Below are 21,738 nucleotides of genomic sequence, written 5' to 3'. Positions count from 1 at the left end.
CAATGGAGGGGGGAGGTGGGGTCTGATGCAAAGTTGGGGTGATTTAGCCCACAGCTCCCACGGTTCAGCCTCCGACACCCTCATTCAGGATCTGACCAGCCTCAGATGGCTGCAGCGTTCTCGGTGCAGCACAGGGCGGGGGGGGGAGGGGAGGGAAAAGCAAAGAGAACAAAGTTTAGGGAATTCAAGCCTGGACCACTCTGATCTCAGCTACGCAGCAGGACCACAGATGAGTGCAGACACCCTGCAAAAGGGAGCCCGCTCCTCCAGCTCTTCACACCTGTGCTTCAGAGGAGTTCACACCTCTGCGAGGTACGGCCTCCCCCGCAAACCGAGTGTCAGTAACATGCACATGGAGCCGGAATGTGGGGCCGCTGGTCGGCTGATCTAAAAACAGATGTTTGTGTTCTCATCTCTGTTATCGCCTTTGCAGGTGTCTTCAGCCACAAAGTGGCTGAACTGGGGCCACACATTCTTTAGGCCTCTGGTTGCTCTGAAAAGTCAAGGTAGACCATGTGTCGCACTTACTTGGAGACAACCCCGAATGATTTTGTTTTGAGTAAGTGGAAAGAGATGGAGGGTGTGGGGAGAGGAGCTGTTCTGTTGTTCCAAACATAATGGGGCCTTATTTGTGAGCTTGGCGTTTACACATTTTCAGTAGAATTAAAATAAAATTGAAGTGCATTTCAAAATAAAACCCTTTCCAAAAAAGAAAATCGGAATGTTTCACGTGGAAAATGTTTGCCTTTTGGTCACTGAGCAAAACAATTGGGCCAATTGGATACTAATGCCTTAAAAGTATTGGGGTCAGTAAATCGGCTCTAACAACTAGACTCCACTCCCCTCACAAAGCTGGGGAATGAATCCAGAAGTCCTGCTCTCAGCTGCTTGATTAGGGCCCACTCCCCTTCCAGAGCTGGGAGAAAAGGCCAGGAATTCTGAACCAAACTCAACAGAGCTGCACGGAACTGTCTTGGCAGAGTATCCAGCCTGTTTGCTCCCTGCCCCAGGACCTGGCGGAGTTAATACTCCAAAATAATCAGGGACTATCTGTTAGGCAGCTACTTTATCTGGGAAAACCCCTCTCCCCTACCTAAACACTCTTTGGCTACGTCTACATTGGCAAGATTTTGCGCAAATACTTTTAATGCAAGAGTTTTTGTGTTAAAGTATTTGCGCAGGAGAGCATCTACAATGGAATGTGCTTTTGCGCAAAAGCATCCGTGCCAGTGTAGATGCTCTCTTGCGCAAGAAAGCTCCGATGGCCATTTTAGACATCTGGCTTTCTTGCGCAAGAAATTCATGTTACCTGTCTACACTGACGTCTTGCGCAAGAGGGCTTATTCCTGAGCGGGAGCATCATAGTTCTTGCACAAGAAGCCCTGATTTCTTCCATTAGAACGTTAGTGTTTTTGCGCAAGAACTCATGGCCAGTGTAGACAGGTGGCAAGTTTTTGCGCAAAAGTGATTGCTTTTGTGCAAAATCTTGCAAATGTAGGCAAAGCCCTTGGGTATGCCTACACTAGCCCCCTAGTGCGAAGGAGGAGGCTAATGTAGGCATTCGAAGTTGCAAATGAAGCCCGGGATTTAAATATCCCAGGCTTTATCTGCATCATCCTGTCTGGGCGCCATTTTTAAATCCCCTTAGTCCGAACTAACTGCCCGCGGCTACACGCGGCAGTCAAATGTTAACTCGAACTAAGTCCTTAGTTCGAGTTAACATTTGACTGCCGCGTGAACTCGAACTAAGGACTTAGTTCGAGTTAACATTTGACTGCCGCGTGTAGCCGTGGGCAGTTAGTCCGAACTAAGGGGATTTAAAAATGGCGCCCAGACGGGAAGATGCAGACAAAGCCCGGGATATTTAAATCCTGGGCTTCATTTGCAACTTCGAATGCCTACATTAGCCTCCTACTTCGAATGGAGGGCTAGTGTAGACATACTTTTAAAGAGGCCTGTTTTTCTAAACGGGGGAGCTGATCCCATTGAGAAAATCCCGGTGTTAAAAGGTGTCTCAAGTCAGTACACTCTGAGCTTTGCTCACAAAGCTGAGAATGTTCTCACGTCCATATGTGCCACCCTGAGAGCACCTGTTTCTAAAAGGCTTTAGGTTCAGCATTTTTTTTTTTTAAATTGGAGAGACTGGGAACCCAGGAGTTTCTAGAACTAGCCACATATCTAGAATTCACAGGATCCTCTTGTTTTGTCCAACATGTAGGTTCTGAGCTCGTTTGAGAGCTCACCCAGGTCTGATCTGATTGAGTTTCAAGCCGTTGTCACACCTAGATTTAAAGAGGTTCAAGAGCTAGCTCGATACCTAGAACTCGAATGGTGTGTGATATATTTAAAAAAAACCAATAGTACCCCATAAGGTCTAGACATTGGAGAGGTTCTTGAACTTCTTGATTCCTAGGTCTGACAAGTTGTGTGTACGTGGCTTTTTTTAAATCAATTTAGTCCTATGTGTTCTAGTATTTCATCAGGAAACTGGGTTGCTCTAGACCAGTGGTTCTCAACTGGTGGTCCATGGTGACTTTTTCGGTGGTCCACAGGAACATTGTCCAAAGTCACAGGGCATGAGGAGGCACCGCCGCTAGGCTGCTTTATGCCGTGTTCACAAGCATGCGGCACGACTTTTATCATGTCTCAAAGGATGTGGTCCACGAAAATATTTTGATTGTCCTGGTGGTTCATGGGCTGAAACAAGTTGAGAACCACTGCTCTAGACCAGTGTTTTTAAACTTTTTGGCTACGTCTAGACTGGCATGATTTTCTGCAAATGCTTTTAACGGAAAAGTTTTCCGTTAAAAGCATTTTCAGAAAAGAGCATCTAGATTGGCACGGACACTTTTCCACAAAAGCACCTTTTGCGGAAAAGCGTCCGTGCCAATCTAGATGTGCTTTTCCGCAAAAAAGCCCCGATCGCCATTTTCGCGATTGGGGCTTTTTTGCGGAAAACAAATCTGGGCTGTCTACACTGGCCCTTTTGCGCAAAAGGACTTTTGCCCGAAAGGGAGCAGCATAGTATTTCTGCAAGAAGCACTGATTTCTTACTGTAGGAAGTCAGTGCTTTTGCAGAAATTCAAGCGGCCAGTGTAGACAGCTGGCGAGTTTTTTTTTCTGGAAAAGCAGCTGATTTTTTGATCCGGGGAAGATGTGCCACGTTGTTGAGAAATTGAAATGTTTACGTGTACTTCACTCGTTGCTGGTACTTCACTCCTCAGCAGTACTCTTTTCACTCACTTTTGCCTTTTTTATAAAGAAATGTAACTTACTCTGTTTACTCATATCAGTGGAAATAATAAATTCAATAAATTATCATGCGTGTGCTAATGTCAAGCAGCTGACTGACAGCATAGCCACCACCCCGGCATAGCGCATGTGCGGCACTTCGGTGTTAGTTTCTAGGCCACCGTACGGCTAGAAGAAGAAGATTAGAGACGAGGGGAGGCTAATACAATGTTAGCCAACTTTGCTGAGATGTAGAAATAAAATGATGTTTCAGTATCTTTCGTTAGTGTGATCGTTGGAACATGGTTAATTACTGTAAAACTTTGAATTATTTTTCCAGGCAGTCGCAGCCCACCTGCAAGTTGTTCTCCAACCACCAGTGTTCCATGGAACATAGTTTAAGAAACACTGCTCTAGAATGCAGGGGGCCTGCTTCGATTTTCAGATCTTGGCAGACCTAGAAACCAAGTGGCTTAAGAATCTGCCAGTATCTAGAACGCACGGGATCACATGGGCTTTTGAAACACACTGGGGCTTGGAGAACAAGATGTCCCAAATCTTGCCCACAGCAGAGCCGATCACAATGTGAGACTGACATCCCTGGGACTCAAGGTTAACAATTGGGCAGGGTGCCTAGGATGCAGGTGATCCGACTGAATTTTGAATCCGTGACAGGTGCCATCTGTCACGGTTGCCAGTCTTCTTTGATCTGAATTGTAGGATGCTCATGGCTAATGTATCTACAGCCTCCACACGGGGCTGAGGGCCCACACAGGCCTGGCTTCCCAAACAAGCTCTGCCAGATTTCTGGGTAGATTCAGAGATTCCAAAGCAGAAGGAGCACACTGGTTATTTTATTTTATTTACATCATGAGGGGTTTGGAACGGCTGCCATTCATAGAGAGATTAAAGAGACTTTTCAGCTTAGAGAAGAGGAGACTAAGGGGGGATATGATCGAGGTCCATACAATCATGACTGGGGTGGAGAAAGTGAACAAGGAAAAGTTATTTACTGGTTCCCATAATGCAAGAACTGAGGGTATGTCTACACTACAAAGTTAATTCGAACTAACGGACGTTAGTTCAAATTAACTTTGCTAGGCGCTACACTAGGGCTCCGCTAGTTCGAACTTAATTCGAACTAGCGGAGCACTTAGTTCGAACTAGGTAAACCTCATTGTACGAGGACTAAGCCTAGTTCGAACTTACTAGTTCGAATTAAGGGCTGTGTAGCCACTTAATTCGAACTAGTGGGAGGCTAGCCCTTCCCAGGTTTCCCTGGTGGCCACTCTGGGCACCACCAGGGAAACTCTATTGCCCCCCCCTCCCGCCCCTGGACCCCTTAAAGGGGCACGGGCTGGCTACGGTGCCTGTGCCAGGTGCAAGCCTGCCAGCACCCAGCCAGCAGACCCTGCACCTGGCATGGCTCGAGCCAGCCACCCGATGCCCCCCAGCCCTCCCCCTCTTCCCGGGACCAGGCTGGCGGCTCCCGGGAGCTTGCCCGAGACCGCAAGAGGCGGGCACCCGCCTGGGCTAGTGCGGACATCGTGGACCTTGTCCACGACCTCCGCACTAGGCTCAGGAAAGTGGCCGTCCAGGGCAGGAGAGCTGCCAGCCTGGCCACCCAGGAGCAGGTGTGCATGAAAATCAAGGTGGTCCACTGCGACCCCCGGCCCTGAGCTTACAATGGCCGTACTGGGTCAGACCAAAGGTCCATCTAGCCCAGTAGCCTGTCTGCCGACAGCGGCCAACCCTAGGGACCCTGGAGGGGATGGACCGAAGACAGTGACCAAGCCATTTGTCTCATGCCATCCCTCTCCAGCCTTCCACAAACTTTGGGCAGGGACACCACTCCTACCCCCTGGCTAATACCACTCCATGGACCCAACCTCCATCACTTTATCTCACTTCTCTTTAAACTCTGTTCTAGTTCTAGCCTTCACAGCCTCCTGCAGCAAGGAGTTCCACAGGTTGACTCTTTGCTTTGTGAAGAACAACTTTCTGCTACTAGTTTGAAGCCTGCTACCCATTCCTTTCCTTTGGTGTCCTCTAGTCCTTCTATTATGGGAACTAATGAAGAACTTTTCTTGATGCACCCCCTCCACCCCACTCATGCTTTTATAGACCTCTATCCTATCCCCCCTCAGTCTCCTCTTTTCTAAACTGAAAAGTCCCAGTCTCTTTAGCCTCTCTTCATATGGGACCTGTTCCAAACCTCTGATCATTTTAGTTGCCCTCCCCTCTCCCACCCTCTCTCTTCCCCTCTCCCACCTCCTTTTCCCAGTCTCTCCCAGTTTTGTTCAATAAAGAGAGATTCTATTTTTGACCACACATTTTCTTTATTTTGTACATCAGGAAGGGGGGTTAGGGAAGGGTAAGTGGAAGGCGGTGAGGGAGGAATTGAAGAAAATCAAGTACAAGCCCCCAATGGGGAGGACTGGGCTGGGTTCTGTGGGCTTCTGGGGGTGGAAGCTCTCCAGCCCCTCAATTGCCCCCTCTCCCCAGATGGCAGCCTGCGGCAAGTGCAGCCGGTCTGATGGCCGAGTGCTGTGATGTGCCTAGTGTGGGCACTCAGGGCACTCCAAGCCAGGACTGGTTTGCAAGCGGGGCACCCCTGAGAACTGTCTGTCCGGGGTGGGGGTCGGGTCCCTTTAAGCACAGCCCTCAGCTAGCCTGAGGCAGCAGCTCCACGCTCTAAGTCCTCATCTGATGCCCTGCCGGCACTGCTTCCGGCCAGCCTTAACCTTGGTTCAGGGTCCACTTAATGTGGACATGCTAGTTCGAATTAGCAAAACGCTAATTCAAACTAGTTTTTTAGTCTGGATCTGTTAGTTCGAATTATCTTAGTTTGAATTAACTAATTCGAACTAAGTTAGTTCGAATTAGCACTGTAGTGTAGACGTACCCTGAGTCACCAAATGAAATGAATAGGCAGAAGATATAAAACAAAAGGAAGTTTTTCTTAGAATCAGAATCCTAGGGCTGGAAGAGACCTAAGGAGTCATCGAGTCCTGCCCCCAACCCGGACTTAAAAAACCCTAAGGAAGGAGATTCCACCCCCTACCTAGGGAACCCCTTCCCGTGCTTCACCCCCCCAACTTAGACCTCCCACACTGCATCTTGAGCCCATTGCCCCTCGTTCTGCCATCTGTCACCGCTGAGAACAGCCTCTCTCCTTCCTTTCTGAACCTCCCTCACTCGTCTGCAGAATAAACAAGTCTGTCTCCCCCAGTAGATCATGTGCTCCAGCCCCCTCACCATTTTGGTGGCGCTCTGCTGGATTTTCTCCAATATGTCCATGTCCTTTGTGTAGTGGGAGGCCCAGAATTGGATGCAGTACTCCAGACGTGGCCTCACCAGTGCCAAATAGGCAATGCAGTTAACCTGCGGAACTCCTTGCCAGAGGAGGGTGTGGAACACCAGCACTTTAATGGGGTTCAAAAAAGAACTAGATACATTCATGGAGGTTGGGTCCATCAATAGTTATTAGCTAGGCTGGGCAGGGATGGTGTCCCTGGTGTTTGTTTGTCAGGGATTGGAAATGGGAGACAGAGGAGGGATCGCTGGATGATTCCCTGTTATGTTCATTCCCTCAGGGCACCGGGCATGGGCCGCTGTGGGCAGACAGGACACTGGGATGGATGGACCTTTGGTCTGACCCGGTCTGGTTGTTCCTACATTCTTATAGTCCCCTCGTCTGCCCTGCTGCAGAATGTCCCTGAATTAGTCCCTGGTTGAACTTGAGCAGATCCCGGAGGAAAACGCTCGGTCGTGCCTTAAGAATTGCTGGTGGTGAAGAAACCAGCTGAGGAGTCTGGAGACGGCTACTGAATCTGGTGCCCTGAGGACCAATTGAGACTGAGACAGATTGTGAGACCTAGAACCCAGGGATCTGGAGAGAGCCATGAATCTAGAACCCAGGCATAGGACGGTGTTTACGAATGGTCAGATACCTGGAACCCGTCAGATTTTAGAACGGGGTGGGCAATAATTTTTGGGTGGGGAGGGGTGTGGCCAGGATGCTTCTGGGCTTCCCCACCCACAGACCATGATTGGTCCGGTGGTGGAGGAGCCTCTTTGTCGTCCCCCTCCCACTAGGCACCCATGCTCCGGCAGGGCGGGAAGAGGCTTCGCATGCTCTCCCAACCCCAGGCCAATCAGCACGTGACGCCGCCTCCTGCCCTGCGAGGACCAAGTGGCACTTTTAAGCTTCCTCCCGCCCTACCCCCGCCATCGACACGTCAAAGGGCCATGCGCTCCTCGCGGGGTGGGCGGAAGCTTCACGCCTTCCCCCGCCCCCAGGCCATTCAGGGTCTGGGGCAGGGGAGCTGCATGAAGTTTCCTTCGCCCTGTCCTCATGTACGGCGTTTGGAGCCGTTCATTCCTTGCAGGGTGTGTGTGTGGGGGGGAACATTGCATGCTCTTCCTGCCCCCAGGCCAATTAAGGCCTGGGGACGGGGGAGCAGGTGATGTCTCCTCCCGCCCTGTGAGGTGTGCATGTGCTTCAAAGAGCTTTGTGCGCTCCTCTGCCCCCAGGCCTGAATTGCGTTGGGGACGCGGGAGCGGCAGGGCCTCCGAGGGCCGGATCAATCCGCTTGGTGGACCAGATCCGGCCCACAGAGGCCCTTTTGCCCACCCCGTTCTAGAATCACCCAGGAACGAGGTACAAACGGGAAGCCGCGTTCTCACCTCACCCTAAGTCTGATTCTGTTGTGCGTTCACAAATTGTGTCCCAAGTCTTACACTAGACTCAGGGGAATAGCTGCCGAGTTCGTCGTCAAACCCCGCCTTGACCAGCTTGGGAAGAGACGTCCTGAAGACCTGCCAGAAATTCTCCCCCACAAACAGGTAGAGGATGGGGGTGAAACAGGTAGTGAAGCAGGTCGTAAAGGTGTAAATGACCAAGAGGGCATCCGACACCGACTCTGGCAACGCCTTTGTGTAGAAATTCAAGCCCTGGTAGAAGTGGTAGGGCAGCCAGCCGAGGAAGAAGGACACCACTGCTGCCACCATGACTTTGAAGGGCTTCCCAGCCCACACCGGCTTCTTCTCCTTCATCTCCAACCTCACTTGGCTGTAGCATCCCATGATGGTGCAGAAGGGCAGCAGGAAGCCCAGGAGGAACCGGATCACAAAGACGGCCAGATGGATCTGTCTCCCCAGATCTCGTGTCTCGGTTCCATTCCAGTTTCTGGAGATATTGTAATTGTTGATGCAGGCGATTCTGCCCCCGCCCACCATGCGGGTCTCTCGGAAAGCCAGGTAGGGAGCGCTGAGGGCAAAGGAGACCAGCCACACGCCCACGACAAGTTTCCTAGCCCGGCTCATGGTGCGGTGATACCGGGACCAAATAGGCTGGCAGGTGAGGGTGTAGCGGTCCAGGCTGATGAGGGTGAGCAGGAAGACGGAGGAGAACATGCCCACGGAGATGCAGGTGTTGAGGAGTTTGCACATGGCCGTGCCGAAGACCCAGTGGAAACCCATCAGGATGTAGATAGCGAAGAAGGGGATCAGCAGGGTGAAGAGGAGGTAGCAGAAGATCAGGTGGAGGAACCAGAGCGTGGTCACCGTCCTCTTCATCTTCAGCCCCAGCACCCACAGGTACAGCCCGTTCCCCACCGCACCCACCAGGAAGGTGATGAAGAGCAACCCGGCTGCGGCCAGGTGAGTGGGGGTCAAAACTGCTTGTCGCTGGCTGGAATTTGCTACGGTGGTTGGTGGGAAGGTGATGTTGCCTTGTTCCATGGTGCCCTGGGGGGAAACGGAGGCAGAGCTGGAAGTGAGGGCAAGGGAGGGGAACGGAAGAGTGGAAGAGGAGAGAAGAGAAATAGCAGAGGGTGTTTGGAAGGCACCATCAGAGAGGACCTTTATGGGCACCCTCGGCTCCTCCAGAACATCCAGGCTGGATATGATGGGCAACTGGGCTACAGCCGGTGGAACTCACTGCTGCAAGATGGAGCCCTGGGCAGTGGAGGAGGGAAAGAAGATAGGTGCAGGGGGAGCAGAGAAGGAGAAAGTCTAGTTGATCACACACAGCCCTGTGCTGAGAATACAACATGGCTGTGAGCTGGAGGACAGGCTGGCTCAGAGGGGTGGGGATGGAATATCGGGCCTTTCCCCACTAGGAGGCGCTGGCTCCACTCTCTCTCCAGGGCAGGGCCGGGCTGGCTCAGGAGGGTGGGATCGGTGTTGCTGACTCCCAGCGTGTAGAAGCTGGTGCCAGCGGAACTCTCTGCTACCAGATGGAACAAGTTGCCCCTCCTCTCTTCTGTGCTTATCTGCCTGTTGCTGTTACATCCTGACTCATTAGATGTACAGGGACCTCACCCTCATTTTAACACAGGAAACCTCTGTCCACCGAGTCGCTTCTGTGCTCCACAGCCGTGCTGCCAGCCCTGCTCCAGCACCTCCGGGCTAGTGCCTCAGCCAGGGCCTTGGGAGCACGGTGCCTCCATGGGAGCCAGCACCCTTGGGTGTGTCCTGAGCTCTCGGCAAGGGGAAGGGTCAGAAGTGCTTGGCTGTGGGGGGAAGTGAGGTGTGCTGCCTTAGAGCAGTGGCTCTCTGCTAGGGACACATGTACCCCCAGGGGCGCACAGAGCCCTCCCGGGGGTACCCCAGCTCATCGGGAGATTTGCCTAGTTTGACAACAGGCGCCATAAAAAGCCCTGGTGAAGTCAGTCCCTGCTAAGCTTTCCTACAGGGACTTGTTCCCACTGCTCTGTGCTCTGACCCCGGACGGTGAGTATCAGGGTTCCCAGCCCATCGATGTATAAGTGTCTGAGAAAACAGGAAGGGCAGCCGTCAGTGGCACCGTGCTGTGACACTGTGTGCGTTGTGTCGGTTGTGTAAGCAGGTCCTTTCTTAGTGAGATGAAAGAAGGGGTGGGCAAGGGAAATCAGAAGTCTGGGAAGTCTAGGGGTAGGGAGTCCCACAGGTTAACCCCACTAGTACCCAGTGGCAGGAGTCCTACAGGCTAACCCCACTGATATCTGGTGGTAGGGAATCTCCCTGGTTTGCCTTTGCAATAGCCAATGTCTGTGGTGTCTAAGAGGCCTCAGCTAGGAAATTCCCCTTCAGATGCAGCGTCGGGCTCTCTGCCCATCGTCTCGACTCACCTGGGTAGTGGATGGTGGAAATATGGAGCCAGCTCAGACAGGGGCTTGGATGGCTTGTGTTTGCCAGCAAAGCGCCGTCCGTGTGTCTGTCCTCTCAACATCAAACCCTGCCAGTGTGGTGAGCTCACTCGCCGTAGCTCTGTGACTTCTACACTCTCCACCCCCACACTCACGCTCCACCCCATCAGAGGCGGGGAGAGAACCCCAGCCCCGCTACTACAGCCCTTTACAGACCTTACCTCCTATTGCCATGGAGTGCCCCTCTGCTATCCAGTGGCAGGCAGTCCCACAGGCTGACCTCTCTTATATCCAGTGGCAGGCAGTCCCACAGGCTACAGGTCCTGGCTTCTAACCACTCTAACACAGCTGTTGTGTGGCTAGGAGCTCATCTGTTGGGATGTGCCCCTGTGAGGAGGAAGGGCCTTTATTTTGCACCCTCTCATGACACAGGCTGCACCTCACCCAGAATACCACAGGCCAGCGAGCTCACAAGAAATGCTCAGTCACAAGCAATGCATTACCCGGCCTGAGTGGGGGGAGGGTCTAGTGGTTATAGTAAGGGGTCTGCTGGGTTCTGGCAAGATCTGGCTGAGCTGCGGCAAAGCCAGCAGGGAGCTATTTCAAGAGCTGGCAGTAGCACAGTATCTGTAGGAAATGTGAAGTTACGTTCGCCGCTGGGGTAGGGTCTAGTGGTTAGATCAGGCGATCAATAGCTGTGAGAGCTCTTGTGTTATCTACATGTGGTGGGAACCTCTCGAGGTGAGAAACTCAGAAGGGAAGCTGTGTTAGTCTGTAACTTTCATAAAAAAACACGAGCAGTCCAGTCGCCCCTTAGGCTATGTCTCTACTGCTTCTTTCTTGTGCAAAAGCCTATGCAAATGAAATGTGGATTAGCATATTACCTCATTTCATTTGCATAATTAATTAGGGGGCATTTTTGCACAAAAGGCTTTTGTGCAAAAACGAGTTGTGTAGACAGCTCCTTTTTGCGCAAACCCCCCCTCTTGCGCAAGAGCCGTTCTTCCTCATTTTTTCAGGTATTCACTATAACGGCGCATCCAGTTCATGTCTTTCCTCTGTGTGTCAGCTTTGCATATGAAGGCCAGTTCCGCAGACTCTCTCTGTCCTTCCTTCCTGAAATGCCTCTGAGTGCCCAGGCCGGTTAAAATGTTGCCCCCCGTTTCCGTGTGTTCCCATTCCTGATGTCTGATGTGTGTTTATCCTTTGTCTCAGGACTGTCTGATCTGGCCCGTAGCCTGGCAGAGGGGCCTGGCTGGCACAGATCACATTAGTGGACGGGCAGTTGTAGGAGCCTCTGCTGTGATTAGGGCCTGTGATGGTGTCGCTGATGTAGACGTGTGGAGAGAGTTGGCAGCGGGGTGTGGTGCAGGGGTAGGTTCCTGGGGGAGTGTGCCTGAGGTGTGATGTGTGGCTGCTGGCGGCTGTCTGGAGGTGAGGACGGGCCTCTGTCCCAAGGGCTGTGAGAGTGAGGGAGCCTTTTCCAGGATAGGCTGTAGAGACGACACACGTGCAACCCTGCCCCTTCCTGTTCTAGATAAAGCCTCAGGCACGGCCAGCCCGCCCCAGAGTGTTTGTGCTACAGGCTCCATGTGCCCAGCTGGGACCCGGACACCCTCAATGAGACCACAGACCCCGCCCCACTGTGTACGAGAGACCGAGCTTGAATTCTGAGAGGAGTGAGGTCTAGTGGTTGGAACAGGTGTGTGTGGGGGGAGGAGGGGGGGGGAGAGGGTTCTGCTTCCAGTTCTGGGAGGGGGAAGGGGCTCACAGGATTACAGTGGGGGCTGGGAGCCAGGGGTCCTGGTTCTATCCAGTGTGGGGCTGTGGTGGGATGGGTTGTGTAGGGGAGATAATGAAATGCTGCATCTCTAACTGCTGCGGCTCTGGCTCCACACATCTCCCTCCCCCTCTCCCCTCTTCTGTGCCCTCCAATCCCCTTTGTGTTCTTCCTGCTCCCCCTTACGATACCGCGACCCCTCCCTGCCCCTCTCCCTTCCCAGCCAACCCAGCTGCTCCTCACCCTCCCCAGTCCCCCCATAGTCCCCCCCCCCGGCAGCCAAGGGAGCACCTGCAGTGGGTGGGAAGGGAGACAAGTGGCGAGCCCGTCACCACCTGCCCCGTCCTCCTCCTCAACTTTTCCTGCCTGGCCAGCTCCACCCACTGCTGCCCGTCTGCTCCTGGCCTCACCGCACTGAGGCCCAGGCCGGGATGTTGGACCCGGGCATGTGGCTCGTCTTCTTCTCCTCATTCCTCCCTCTCCGGGTCTCTGGCAGGCTCTGAGATGGGGGTGGAGGGGCCAGGATCACCTGCAGCAAGAGATACACCCTCTGGGGGAGGGCCGGAGTCAAGACCATGGAATCGTAGGACTGGGAGGGACCTGGAGAGGCCACAGGGCCAGTCCCTGCACCCACGGCAGGACCAAGCGCCGTCTAGACCATCCCTGGCAGGTGTCTGTCCAGCCTGCGCTTAACTATCTCCAGGGATGGAGATTCCGCACCCTCCCCAGGCAATTTATTCCAGTGTTTAACCACCCTGACAGGAAATTTTTCCTAATGTCCAACCGAAACCTCCCTTGCTGCAGTTTAAGCCCATTGCTGCTTGTCCGGTCCTCAGAGGCCAAGGGGAACAATTTTTCTCCCTCCTCCCTGTGACTCCCTTTTAGATACTTGAAAGCTGCTCTCGTGTCCCCTCTCCGTCTGCTCCTTCCCAGACTAACCGAGCCCAGTTCGTTCAGTCGCCCTCCCAGGCCGGGTTTTCTCGCCCTTTCCTCGTTTGTGCTGCTCCTCTCTGAACTTTCTCCAATTTGATCCCGTCTGTTCTGAAATGAGTCTCCCAGAGCTGTCATCTATTTCCAGACTAACACCATCCCTGCCCATCCTGGCTAACAGCCATGCATGGACCAACCCTCCATGAATCGGTCTAGCTCTTTTTTGAACCCTGGAAACGTCCTGGTCTTCTCAACATCCTCTGGCAAGGAGTTCCACAGGTTGGATGTGCGCTGAGTGAAGAAAAACTTCCTTCAGTTTGTTCTAATGTCCAACCGACTAATGCTGCCTATTCATTTCATTTGGTGACCCCTAGTTCTTATATTGTGGGAACAATTACATATTTTTTCTTTCTTTATTTTTTCCTCACTAGTCATGATTTTATAAACCTGTATCATATCCCCCCTTAGTCTCCTCTTTTCTAAGCTGAAAGAGTCTTTTAAATCTCTCTGCATATGGTACCTGTTCCAAACCCCTGATCATTTTTGTTGCCCTTTTCTGAACCTTTTCCAGTGACAATATATCTTTTTTGAGACGAGGTGACTACATCTGCAGGCAGCATTCAAGATATGGGCGTACCATGGTTTTATAGAGAGGCAATAAGATAGTCTCTGTCTTGTTCGCTATCCTTTTTTTAATGACTCCTAGCATTGTTTGCTTTTTTGGCTGCTGCTGCACACTGAGTGGAAATTTTCAGAGAACTATCCACAAGATCTTTTTCTCGAGTAGTTGTAGCTAAATTAGTCCCGATCATATTGTGTGTATCATTGGGATTATTTTTTCCAATGTGCATTACTTCACATTTTCCACTTTAAATGTAATTTGCCATTTTGTTGCACAATCACTTAGTTTTGTGAGATCTTTCTGAAGCTCTTCACTGTCTGCTTTGGTCTTAACTATCCTGAGCAGTTTAGTATCATCTATAAATTTTGCCACATCACTGTTTACCCCTTTCTCCAGATCATTTATAAATACGTTGAGTAGGATGGGTCCCAGGGCAGACCCTTGGGGGACCTCACTAGTTGCCTCTCTCCACTCTGAGAATTGACCATTTACTCCTGCCTTTCTTTATTCCTACCGGTTAAAGGTTTTCTGCCTTTTAAACAGTTATCAATTCATGAAAGGACCTTCCCTCTTATCCCAGAATCAGATGACAAGAGGATTTTGGTTTTTAAATTCTCTGTTGGGTTAATACAATTCTCGTTACTTCCACCTTTTTGTGTTGCACTTGACAGCTAACCTGGTGAGAGGGCTAAGGGCAGGATGGAGAGCCTGCGCTCGGATGGACAGGAACACCCGCCTGCTTCTTGGTGCCCGCTGGCTGGCTTTCAACACTCACACCGCCCCGTCCTCTGCATCTTCGTGGAGAGAGGCTCTGGCTTAAAAGCTGGTTCCCCCCAGCACTGTGTCTGCTCCCTTCTAGCCGCCTCTTTCAGAAGGGGCAGGGGAGGCCGCTCCGGCAGCAGCCCTTGGCCGTGGGGAGTCCCAGCGGGAAGTTTGAACCCCCGGCACACAGGGGCTGCTCCTGGCTGGGCAGGCAACCCTTCTCAGTCCTGGCTTGTGCAGCACTGCAATTGAAAAGGCAATAAGATCTGGGCAGCCTGCTTCACCCCCTCCCCAGATCCTGCTGGGTATTAAATTGCAGAGCCGCAGCAGGATCTGGTCCCAACACGAGCCAGGACTGAGCGGGGCTGCCTTCCCCTATGGAGTAATTGATAACAATTCTATCCACGATTTGATTACTAAAATAACCTCAATTTAACACCCCTAGTACAGATGTGGTCATTTCATCTCAAAAACGATCTCTTGGCATAGGAAAGAGTACAGAAATGGGCAATAAAAATAATCAGGGGTTTGGAACAGCAGCCATATGAGGAGAGATTCAAAAGACTGGGGCTTTTCAGTTTAGAAGAGAGGAGACTAAGGGTGGCGGTGGTGGGAGGGGGGGGGATAGCATAGAGGTCTATAAAACCATGACTAGTACGGAGAAAGGAAATCAGGAGAAGTTCCCATAACACAAGAACCAGGGGATACCAAAGAAAATTAATAGTTATCAGGTTTTAAAACAAACCAAAGAAAATATTTCTTCACACAGCACAAGGGCAACCTGTGGAACTCCTTGCCATAGGATGTTATGAAGATCAGGTCTTTAACAGGGTTAAAAAAGAACTAGATAAATTCATGGAGGAGAGGACCATTAATACTTATTAGCCAGGATGATAGGAATACTGTCCCCAGCCTCTGTTTGTCAGGGGAGGGGGCAGCTGGCATTGGCAACTGTGGGCAAACAGGACACTGGGCTAGATGGACCTTTGATCGGACCCAGTCTGGCCGTTCTTATGCTCTTGCTACTCTGCAGAGTGGCCTACTGGTTAGAGAAGGGGAGGCCAGAAGCCAGGACTTCTGGGTTTGGTCCTTGGCTCTGAGGATGGAGATGAGAACTCCAGAGCTGTGTGAGGGTGGGGAGTTCTGTGTCTTAGGGCTTCCCAGGTGGGGAACATCTCATCTGATTAATGTGAAAAAGAGTAAAATTCACCCATCACAGACCTCCCCTGTCACCTCTATTGTGTGCTTCAGGCTAACCCAAGTAGTCCCTAGTGGCAGGCAGACTCACAGGCTAACACAGCTAATACCATGTGGCAGGGAGTTCCACTGGTTTGCCTTGACAATGGTCCATTTGTGGCTTACAGGTACCCTTAGAAAGAAAATTCCCCTTAAGACCTGGCCTCTGCCCGTCATCTCAACTCACCAGGGTGGCACAGGTGCCAGTGAAGACAGAGACTTGGATGACGTGTCTGTCCAGCAAAGCATCTGTGAGTCTGTCCCAGCACTCCGGAGCCCTTCTCTGTGTGGTGAGTTCAGTCCTTGTAGCTCTGTCTTCTACACGCTCCACCCCCAGCTGCTCTCCGAGATCCACAAGCTGTAAAACCATCAACGGAAATTGTCACTGGACACTCTTAGCAAACAACCCACAGCAGCAGCAGGCACCGGCTTAGAGGCAGAGCGAGAACTCAAGTTCCCTGGCCCCCAGCCCCACTAATACAGCAGATGTGGGGCTAGGAGCCCATCTATTGGGAGGTGCCCCTGTCGGGAGGAAGGGCCTGTGTTTTGCACCTTTTCATGACACAGGTTTCACCTCAGAGATAACCCTGAGCTTTTCATGCAAGCTCACATCACTAATGATACATTACCTGGCCAAGGAGTGAGTTGTCTAGTGGTTAGAGCAAGGGGGCTGGGGGCCAGCACTGCTGGGGGAAGGGTCCAGTGGTGAGAGCAGGGTAACAGCTCTCAGGGCTCTCGTGCTATTGACGTGTGGTGGGGACGTGCTTCTGTGAAAAAAACTTCTGTGAAATCCTGCCCTGCATAAAACCTCAGCCCCAGCAAGCCCCCCCAGACTGGGCGTGTGTATTCTTGGAGCTGGGACTTCCAGGTCCCTGTAGGAAACCAGCTCTGTGGGAAAAAGAAAACCTTCAAGAGCCGGGGATGGGAGAGCACAGGGGTGGGGGCGGCAGCCAGGACGCCTGGTTTTCTCTCTACCAGGCGGTTCATGCAGGGAGGAGACGAACGCAGGGTTTGCCGGGCCTGGGCTCCGCACGTCTGACTCTCCCTCGTCGCCCATCCCCTCTATGTTCCCCACTGCTCCTTAGGGTCTCCCAGCCCCTCCCCCAGCCCCGCCAGCCCAGCCCCTCCAAGCTTCTCCCCCTTCCCAGCCAGCTCTGCCCAGCCCGGCCCCTCACTGTAGCTCCACTCACCGGCTGCATGGCCTGTGTTACCGCTGGTCACACCCTCCTGCTCCGGGCACGTTCTCCTCCATCCTCCTTCTCTGCCTTTCCTGCCTGGCCAGCTCCGCCTGCCCCTGCTGCCCGTCTGCTCCTGCCCTCCCCACACTGTGGCCCAGGGCAGGACGCTGGCCCCAGGCGTGTGGTTCATCTCCTTCCCCGGGTCTCAGGCTGCTCCTGGAGGTGGCGGGGCAGGTTCACCTGCAGGAAGAGTTACACCCTCCCTGGAGAGGAGGCCGGGCCCAAGACGCAGGCCTGTAGGAGATGGTTCCATTGTGTGAATTTCGGGCACAGTTCCTGCGGCCTCTGCCGGCGCGGGACGCCATGGCTGGATGGGATGGAGAGGAGAAATAACGGGCTGGTGGGGTGGCCGTCAGGGCCTCATTCCTCGTCTGCTGGCTGCCCGACCATCTCTACCACTGCCTGCTGGTCTACAAGAACGCAGCCCCGGCCATGAGCACCTGCCTGCTTCTTGGCACCCCCCGGCCGTGTGTCACTCGCACCACCCATCCTCTGCATCTTCACAGGGAGAGGCTCCAGCTGGAGCTAGGATGCCCCCCCACCGCTCTGCTCCAGGTGGCTTTCCTTGATCATCCTTGTAGTGAAGCACCTGAGCCCGGGGGGAAACAAGGCAGAGAAGGTGAGGGGCCGGCACTGGAGCTGGCCGGAAAGTGCTGGGAGGGAGAGAGCACTGGGAACAGGGCAGCCCAACGGTTCCGCAGGTATCTGAGTGTCTGTAAACCCAGCCGTGTCCCTGGGCTCCCAGAGTCCTTGTCGTCTGCAGGCCCTAGGTCTCTGCGTGTTTCCAAAGCCAGTGGGGCGTTTAGGGTTCTGGATGGCAGGCTGGCTCTGGGAACGTGGTTTGTTTTAGGTCGCCCAGTGTGGTCTCACCTCACTGATTCTCACGGGGTCTGCATTGCTGGCTGGCTGGCTAGGACCTTCTTTGTGTGAAGTCTCTCAGGGTGTCCAAGCACAACAGGGTCCCCGAGTCCTAGATTCCCAACTGGGCCTAGGACCTCACTGGGTTTGGATGTTTCCACCCCTCGTACAATCCCACGGGAAGGTCAGTCGCCGTCTCCCACTTTGTACCAATGGGATGTGGAAGTGGCTTGGCCGAGGTGACTCAGCCCGCCAGTGGCAGAGCCAGGAATGGCAGCGACGCCCTCTGAGACCCAGTCCCAGTCTCGAGTGGCCCTGACTCCTTACACAGTGCGCGTTGCCCGCAGGGACTGTCTTTCTTTGTACAGCGCCTGGCGCAGCAGAGTTTGAATTTCCCACTGGTTCTATCCTGGGAGGGGAGCCGGGGCTTGTTTTAAAGCGATGGCTTGTTCTTAAGCGAGGGCTCTAAGACAGGGTCCAATGGATCATTTCTATTTATGATTTGCAGCGTTTTGATCTCAGAGAGCAGGTGGGGGCGGAGCGTGTAGAAGATACAGAGATAAGGGGTGTGAACTCAATACACGCAGCTGCACAGGCACTTTGCTGGGAAACAGGCGTCCTCTGAGTCTCTGTGCTGGGTCCCAGTTCCCACCACCCACTGCCGAGGTAGGTCAAGATAACGCAGAGGCCCCATCATTCAGTCTGATGGGGAATTTTCTTGCTCAGCCTACTTAGAAGGCCCAGAAATTTCCTATTATAAAGAGAAGCCGGTGGGACTCCCTGCCACTGGATATCACTGGAGCTAGCCTGCGAAATGCCCTTTCACTGGAGAAGAGAGGAATTAACTTGTGGGACTCCCAGCAACTGGAGAGTTATGGCATTAACAGGGCATGCAACAGAGAGAGGTAGAAGGTGAGATCTGGGATGTGCATGTTCTTTTTCTCTACTGTTTCATGTTAATCCGCTGGAGGGTTCCCCACTTTTGGGGTCTAACTCCTAAGGCCCCATGTCCTTCCCCCAACCTAAGATTCCTCGGTCTTGGCTCCTCCCTCCTTTTCTAATCACCAGGCTGCTCAGCAGCACCGAGAGGAGTCCATGCTAACCGGGCCAGTCAAAGTCTGAGTGGGCAGCCCGGCTGGCGGAGGGGTGGGGGGAGAGAGAACAGAGAACAGAGAAGCAGGTTGGCAAATGGAGGCTTCCTGTGTTGCAGAGAGGGAGGAAATGACCCTGCACATTCTCACAAGCTAGGATGCAGCAGCAAATGCTGGGACAGGCAGAGGAGCACAAGAGACGGGGATGGCGGCGGGGTGGCTTCTTCTGCCTTGTGGCAGGGAGTTCCACAGACACAAGCTCTCATGTGTGTGCATTTGACAGCACCAATCTGCAGTGCACTGAGCAGGCCTGAGCCTCGGTGTTGCGGCCAGATTAAAGCTGGACACCCTGTAAGGGAAAGGCTTTGTGGTCCATTCCCTGGCCCCTTGAGCCAGCTAAGCAGCCAAATGGCAGGCAAGTGGCATTCTGTGCATTTGCTCTCCTTGAGTGTCCCCTTCCCCTCTAGTAATCCCCCAGTCCCCCCCTCCCAGCGCTCTCCAGCAGCAGTGAGTTCCATCAGTCATAGCCCAGGTGTGATGAATACCTTGCCTGGACTGTCCGAATGAACAGAAGGGTCCATAGAAGCCCTCTCCAATAGTGTGTTCCTAACCCCTTTGGTATTTCTCCTTTTCTCCTCTTTCACTCCCTTTCTCTTCCTCTGTCCTCCTTCCAGCCCCTCTTCTGTCTCTCCCCAGGGCACCATGGACCATGGCAACACCACCCTCCCATCAACCACAGAGGCAAACTCCAGCCAGAGCCCAGCAGCTGTGTCTCCCGCTCACCTGGCCACGGCCGTGTTGCTCTTCATCACCTTCCTGGTGGGTGCAGTGGGGAACGGGCTGTACCTGTGGGTGCTGGGGCTGAAGATAAGCAGGACGGTGACCACACTCTGGTTCCTCCATCTTCTTTCCTGCCACCTCCTCTTCACCCTGCCGATCCCCTTCTTTGCCGTCTATGTCCTCCTGGGTTTCCACTGGGTCTTCGGCACGGCCATGTGCAAACTCCTCAACACCTGCATCTCTGTGGGCATGTTCTCCTGCGTCTTCCTGCTCACCCTCATCAGCCTGGACCGCTACATCCTCACCTGCCAGCCTATTTGGTCCCGGCATCATCGCACCATGAGCCGGGCTAGGAAACTTGTCGTGGGCGTGTGGCTGGTCTTCTTTGCTCTCAGCGCTCCCTACCTGGCTTTCCGGGAGACCCTCATGAGAGACGGGGGCAGAATCGCCTGCATCAACAATTACAATATCTCCAGAAATTGGAATGGAACCGAGACGTGGGATCTGGGGAGACGGATCCATCTGGCCGTCTTTGTGATCCGCTTCCTGCTGGGCTTCCTGCTGCCCTTCTGCACCATTGTGGGATGCTACAGCCGGGTGGGTTTGAAGATGAAGGAGAAGAAGCTGGCGTGGGCTGGGAAGCCCGTCAAAGTCATGGTTGCTGCAGTGGCTTCCTTCTTCTTCGGCTGGCTGCCCTACCACTTCTCCCAGGGTGTGACTCTCTACAGGAAGGAGCTGCCAGAGTCAGTGTCAGGTGTCCTCTTGGTCATTTACACCCTCACAAACTGCTTCAATGCCTGTTTCTCTCCCATCCTCTACCTGTTTGTGGGGGAACAGTTCTGTCATGTCTTCAGGACGCCTCTTCTCACCTTGGTCAAGACAGCTTTTGTAGACAACCTTGGCAGCAGTGCTGCTGACACTAGTGGAGGACACGGGGGAAAACTTGAGAACACAAAATAGGAGACGTCCTAAAGTTTCCCAGACTTGTTCCTAGATCCCTGATGTTTCTGAAACCTAGTGGATTCCAGCTATTTCACTCTTTATAAAGCCTGCAGTGTCCCTGGGTTCTAGAGTCCTTGCTCTCTCCAGAATTCCATATGTTCTAGGTCTCTCAAATTTTTCCAGATTCAATTGGTCAGCAGTGGCACCAGAACAGTAACCTTGTCCAGGATCTCCCACTGTGTTCTAACCTATCGTTTGTATTCTGAATCACCAGTTGGAATCTCATTTGATTGAAATCGAAAGTCCATGGGCTATAGATTCCTAGCTGGATGTAGAACTTCACTGGATTTTAAAGAGATTTAAAACCACGTAGAAGCCAACTGGTATCAGATGGTTGGAAAAAGTTTCATGGTAGTTATGGATTTCTAAATAGTTTCAAATCCATTAAGTATCATGTTTTATAGATAGCACAGCTCTCCTCTAGTGCGCGTCTTCAGTAGATTCGAGGAACTTTGCCAAGGCCAGTAGCAGTCTCCTGATTTTTACAAGTGGGGAAACTGAGGCACAAAGCAGGGCTGTGACTTAGCCAAGGTCACCTGGTAGGCGAGGGACAGAACTGGCAATAAATCCAGCTCTCCTGAATCCTAGCCCAGGTCTCTGTCCAATGCATCTCCTTATATTGTGAGCTGGGACAAGGACTATGTTTTTTCTTTGAGTTTATACAACTGTCGTCAGTTAGGCGGGGTTGTCCTGATGGGTTCCTGATGAGTCTTCTACTCCATCAATGAAGCAGAAACTTTTGGCTGTGTGCATGTGTATGTGCACTCCCCTGTCTAACACACTAAGGCTACGTCTACACTGGCCCCTTTTTCGGAAGGGGCATGCTAATTTTGAAAGTGGGAATAGGGAAATCCGTGGGGGATTTAAATATCCCCCGCAGATTTAAATAAACATGGCCGCCACTTTTTTTCCGGCTTGGGGAAAAGCCGGAAAAAAAGCATCTAGACTGGCCTGATCCTCCGGAATAAAGCCCTACTTCAAAGTAGGAATAAGAGATCCTCCGGAATAGGGCTTTATTCCGGAGGCTCGGGCCAGTCTAGATGCTTTTTTTCCGGCTTTTCCCCAAGCCAGAAAA

At 52.7% G+C, this 21,738-nt stretch overlaps 2 protein-coding genes across 3 annotated transcripts; one reads left to right on the top strand and one right to left on the bottom strand.

Moving 5' to 3' along the window:
• Positions 1-7,629: 7,629 nt before the first annotated feature.
• On the bottom strand, positions 7,630-16,049 carry LOC102447147 (putative G-protein coupled receptor 33). 2 transcript variants are annotated; one of them, XM_075907758.1, is made up of 2 exons: positions 15,882-16,049; positions 7,630-8,982 (listed from the first exon to the last, which is right to left on the bottom strand). In XM_075907758.1, exon 2 carries the CDS (start codon positions 8,974-8,976, stop codon positions 7,927-7,929), a length of 1,050 nt encoding a protein of 349 aa, XP_075763873.1. In that variant the 5' UTR covers positions 8,977-8,982; positions 15,882-16,049; the 3' UTR covers positions 7,630-7,926. The 2 variants fall into 2 exon arrangements, with proteins under 2 accessions (XP_075763873.1, XP_075763872.1); XM_075907757.1 differs by lacking the exon at positions 15,882-16,049 and adding an exon at positions 10,347-10,494.
• Positions 16,050-18,477: 2,428 nt separating this feature from the next.
• Positions 18,478-21,499, top strand: LOC102460342 (putative G-protein coupled receptor 33). Its single transcript, XM_006121723.2, has 2 exons — positions 18,478-18,702; positions 19,556-21,499. Exons 1-2 carry the CDS (start codon positions 18,605-18,607, stop codon positions 20,619-20,621), a joined length of 1,164 nt encoding a protein of 387 aa, XP_006121785.2. The 5' UTR covers positions 18,478-18,604; the 3' UTR covers positions 20,622-21,499.
• Positions 21,500-21,738: the final 239 nt, after the last annotated feature.

This window comes from Pelodiscus sinensis, chromosome 24, assembly GCF_049634645.1.
Source record: "Pelodiscus sinensis isolate JC-2024 chromosome 24, ASM4963464v1, whole genome shotgun sequence".
Classification (NCBI taxonomy): domain Eukaryota; kingdom Metazoa; phylum Chordata; order Testudines; family Trionychidae; genus Pelodiscus; species Pelodiscus sinensis.
This window is presented reverse-complemented; position numbering and strand designations above follow the sequence as displayed.

What these genes read in the sequence shown, in the direction of transcription:
- LOC102447147 (XM_075907758.1), bottom strand. Translation starts at nt 8,976, where the DNA reads ATGGAACAAGGCAACATCACCTTCCCACCAACCACCGTAGCAAATTCC.
- LOC102460342 (XM_006121723.2), top strand. Translation starts at nt 18,605, where the DNA reads ATGCCCTTTCACTGGAGAAGAGAGGAATTAACTTGTGGGACTCCCAGC. An exon ending in GCAACAGAGAGAGGTAGAAG is followed by an intron (nt 18,703 to 19,555) that starts GTGAGATCTGGG and finishes TCCTCCTTCCAG; the next exon opens with CCCCTCTTCTGTCTCTCCCC.